The 4,392-nt window shown below is 35.1% G+C and overlaps 1 protein-coding gene across 2 annotated transcripts in view; it reads left to right on the top strand.

Moving 5' to 3' along the window:
* Positions 1 to 4,386, top strand: part of LOC106473485 (ras-related protein Rab-23-like) — a 14,783-nt gene extending 10,397 nt beyond the window's left edge. For both annotated transcript variants that reach the window (XM_013934167.2, XM_022401908.1), the window contains exons 8-9: positions 1,748 to 1,843; positions 3,151 to 4,386. In XM_013934167.2, the coding sequence (XP_013789621.2) occupies positions 1,748 to 1,843; positions 3,151 to 3,284 (230 nt within the window). In that variant the 3' untranslated portion in view covers positions 3,285 to 4,386. The remainder of the gene's footprint in view (positions 1 to 1,747; positions 1,844 to 3,150) is intronic.
* Positions 4,387 to 4,392: the final 6 nt, after the last annotated feature.

Here is a 4,392-nt window from a genome sequence, read left to right as displayed (position 1 = left end):
ATTGTCATTCATCTATAACACAACAGTTTAAATACTTCCAACTGTTGTCAGTCATCTGTAACCCAACAGTTTAAATACTTCCAACTATTGTCATTCATCTATAACACAACAGTTTAAATACTTCCAACTGTTGTCATTCATCTATAACACAACAGTTTAAATACTTCCAATTGTTGTCATTCATCTATAACACAACAGTTTAAATACTTCCAACTGTTGTCATTCATCTATAACACAACAGTTTAAATACTTCCAATTGTTGTCATTCATCTATAACACAACAGTTTAAATACTTCCAACTGTTGTCAGTCATCTATAACACAACAGTTTAAATACTTCCAATTGTTGTCATTCATCTATAACACAACAGTTCAAATACTTCCAACTGTTGTCATTCATCTATAACACAACAGTTCAAATACTTCCAACTGTTGTCATTCATCTATAACACAACAGTTTAAATACTTCCAACTGTTGTCATTCATCTATAACAACAGTTTAAATACTTCCAACTGTTGTCAGTCATCTATAACACAACAGTTTAAATACTTCCAATTGTTGTCATTCATCTATAACACAACAGTTTAAATACTTCCAACTGTGTTGAGTTTAAGCAGATACTCTATATCTCCATTCCTGTAATAGAACTGACTAAGCAATACCTGATCAATTTTTTGAGATTGAAGAATGTTCCTCTTTCTGTTGGAATTGTCCCTTCCTTTATAAAATTATCAATTGTAGTCAGATTTTCAGTCTCTTAATTTGTCCACTTCTTTTAAAAATTCTACAGGAATCTTGTCTGCACGACAAGCTTTAACATTTTTCAATCTTATGATGTCTTTCCTTTCCAGACTTAAAAGGCCGTTGTTGGTCGGTAAAATTCTGTAGTCAAGTGAATAGTCTCGTAAGTAGAAACAAATCTTTAGAAACAGATCTCTGACATCAGAGCCAATTAGAAACAGATATCTGACATCAGAGCCAATTAGAAACAGATATCTGACATCAGAGCCAAGTAGAAACAGATATCTGACATCAGAGCCAGGTAGAAACAGATCTTGGACCTTAGAGCCAGGTAGAAACAGATCTTGGACATTAGGGCCATGTAGAAACAGACCTCGGACATTAGGGCCATGTAGAAACAGACCTCGGACATTAGGGCCATGTAGAAACAGACCTCGGATATTAGGGTCATGGTTAAAGCTTGTTGAAACACATTTTTTTGTTTAGTTTTTTCTACTTGAGTTGTTCATTGTTGTTTTCTGGATAAACCAAGGTTTTCTTTGAAATTTTGCTGTTTCATAAATTGTGAAATGATTTTAGCCCTTATTTTCAGATAGGTCACAGTGAGATAATTATTTTGATTTCCATTTATTAATAATTACTATTAGGTATTAGATGTTTTTGTTTATTATCAAGCAAAAACTGTTAATTTAATTTACTTATTTCTACTAAGGTGCAAGCCACTGTTAAATTAAACCTGAGTGATGTTTAATTGGAAGAATAATTGATTCTTCTTTAAATTAATCACAATTTTTAACGAGTTTCATATTTTTCTTAATAGGTGAGTGTAAAAAAAAATAAACTCCTCTGCACTGTATATGACCATACACGTATCTCCTTCCCTCAGTTTCATGTGAAAAGCCAGATTTCAGTCTTGTCTAGTACAATGTTCATTTTCCGTTATTAATGGTTATTGTTTAAGGCATGTGTTGAGATCTGTTCTCTACCTAAATGTTATTATTTTCAGTGTTTCAGTACCTAGCCAGGAAGTACATAGATCAGTTGAATGAGCCAGAAGTCACAGTTAACAAAGTGGAACCAGCTGCAAGTTGTCAGAAAAACAGTAAGTTGATTTGTTCAATTTCACATCAAAACTCTATGTATTAAAAAAAAACAAATGTTCCTAAATAAATACTTTCAATTACTTGATGGTTACATTTTTGGGTGTTGTATCTTTTAGTTTTATGGCAGTTGTCTGTATTAATGGTTAGGTACTTGTGTGTATTACTGGTTAGGTACTTGTTTGTATCACTGGTTAGGTACTTGTTTGTATCACTGGTTAGGTACTTGTGTGTATTACTGGTTAGGTACTTGTGTGTATTACTGGTTAGGTACTTGTTTGTATTTCTGGTCAGGTACTTGTTTGTATTTCTGGTCAGGTACTTGTTTGTATTTCTGGTCAGGTACTTGTTTGTATTTCTGGTCAGGTACTTGTGTGTATTTCTGGTCAGGTACTTGTGTGTATTACTGGCCAGGTACTTGTGTGTATTACTGGCCAGGTAGTTGTGTGTATTACTGGCCAGGTACTTGTGTGTATTACTGGTCAGGTACTTGTGTGTATTACTGGTCAGGTACTTGTGTGTATTACTGGTCAGGTACTTGTGTGTATTACTGGTCAGGTACTTGTCTGTATTACTGGTCAGGTACTTTTCTGTATTACTGGTCAGGTACTTTTCTGTATTACTGGTCAGGTACTTGTCTGTATTACTGGTCAGGTACTTGTTTCTATACTGGTCAGGTACTTGTCTGTATTACTGGTCAGGTACTTGTTTCTATACTGGTTAGGTACTTTTGTACATTACTTGTTGGACACTTGTGTACAATAGTTGTCGGACACTTGTGTACAATAGTTGTCGGACACTTGTGTACATTACTTGTCGGACACTTGTGTACATTACTTGTCGGACACTCGTTTACAATAGTTGTTGGACATTCTTCAGTGGTATTTGTCAGGTGTTGTTTATCACTGCTTGTTGGGTGTTTATAAGTGGCTAATTGAATAGTGTGGTTACCATAATCAGCTACTGTTGGCAGCCTGTCCTTGTTTTATAACAATCAGGTTCTGTTGGCAGCCTGTCCTTGTTTTATAACAATCAGGTAACTGTTGGCAGCCTGTCCTTGTTTTATAACAATCAGGTAACTGTTGGCAGCCTGTCCTTGTTTTATAACAATCAGGTAACTGTTGGCAGCCTGTCCTTGTTTTATAACAATCAGGTACTATCAACATCTGTCCTTGTTTTATAACAATCAGCTACTGTTGGCAGCCTGTCCTTGTTTTTTTTTTAATTTGGTTGTAAAATTACAGAGGTGTTGAAGTATATTCAGTAATGTTGTTCAATGAGCATTTGACTTCTTTGTTTCTCTAAACAGGTGAAACGCCGACAAAGCTCACACATTTAAACAAGACCTCTCAACCAACAAACAATGGCAACATCTCCTTACACCAGCCCAAACAAAGCAAAAGGGGGAAAAAGTCTTTAGTTAAAGGTTGTATGCTTCTGTAGGTACATTTGAAAAATCCTGTTTTGGAAAAAAAGTGCCACTTGACTTGCATGTGTAAATAACTCGGTATAACCCTGTGCTGTGCCATTAGTAATTATAGATGTATTTCACATTTCATGTAGTAATAATATGCTGTGTTTATTGTATCTATATATCTGAACTTGTCTGTAGCTTTGTAATATGGGTGGAATTTTGATAATATGATTTATTTTGGGTTTACTGTATTCTATCATAGAAATATTGGGGGGGGGGGTATACGAGTTTCAGTGTGTTTGGTTTATTTTCTGAGTATTTTAGTGTATTGAAGTTCTTATTATAATGATATTGCATTCCAATCATTAGTCCTTTCATCAGCATAAAGCTTTACAAGTTTTAGGACTTGGCTGGAATGACTCCGAGTGTATGGAACTGATGGATTGTAATAATATTTAGACCATAAATACTTTATATTTAATTCTGCAGTCAGTTTATTGAACTTGATGATAATGTTAAATAATTATGGTTTGAAAAAAAACGCCTGTAGTTTGTGATTTGTATCAAGTTTTAGGTTTATTGAATCACTAATGCTTTAATTTATTCAACAATTACAGTGTACTATCTTTTTACTTTACATTTTCAAGTATTTTGTGGTTGTTTTTGTCTCTAAAACCAAGACTTTGAGAAACATTAAAGGGTGATCGTAAAGTCAATCTCAATATGACTGACAACATACAGATACGATTCACGGAGATGTTGAACTGTGTTATGTTGGTTAACTGGTGCAGTTAACTGATAATTTTAAACTCTTCTCTTTTGGTTGTCGTTAAGCGTTAATGTATTTAAACCATGTGTGTGTGACATGTAGTCCTGCAGTATGTACCACAGTGGTTTCCAAGTTGTGTGTCACGCATGTGGCAGCAGGGGTGTCACGCAAGTCAATGTTAGTGGATTATGATGTTGTCAGCATGTGGCAGCAGGGGTGTCACGCAAGTCAAGGTTAGTGGGTTATGATGTTGTCAGCATGTTGCAGCAGGGGTGTCATGCAAGTCAAGGTTAGTGGGTTATGATGTTGTCAGCATGTGGCAGCAGGGGTGTCATTCAAGTCAAGGTTAGTGGGTTATGATGTTGTCA

The sequence above is a fragment of the Limulus polyphemus genome, unplaced genomic scaffold (genome assembly GCF_000517525.1).
Source record: "Limulus polyphemus unplaced genomic scaffold, Limulus_polyphemus-2.1.2 Scaffold6214, whole genome shotgun sequence".
NCBI classification, from domain to species: domain Eukaryota; kingdom Metazoa; phylum Arthropoda; class Merostomata; order Xiphosura; family Limulidae; genus Limulus; species Limulus polyphemus.
The sequence above is the reverse complement of the archived record's forward strand: the minus strand, read 5'-3'. Positions and strand labels throughout refer to the sequence as shown.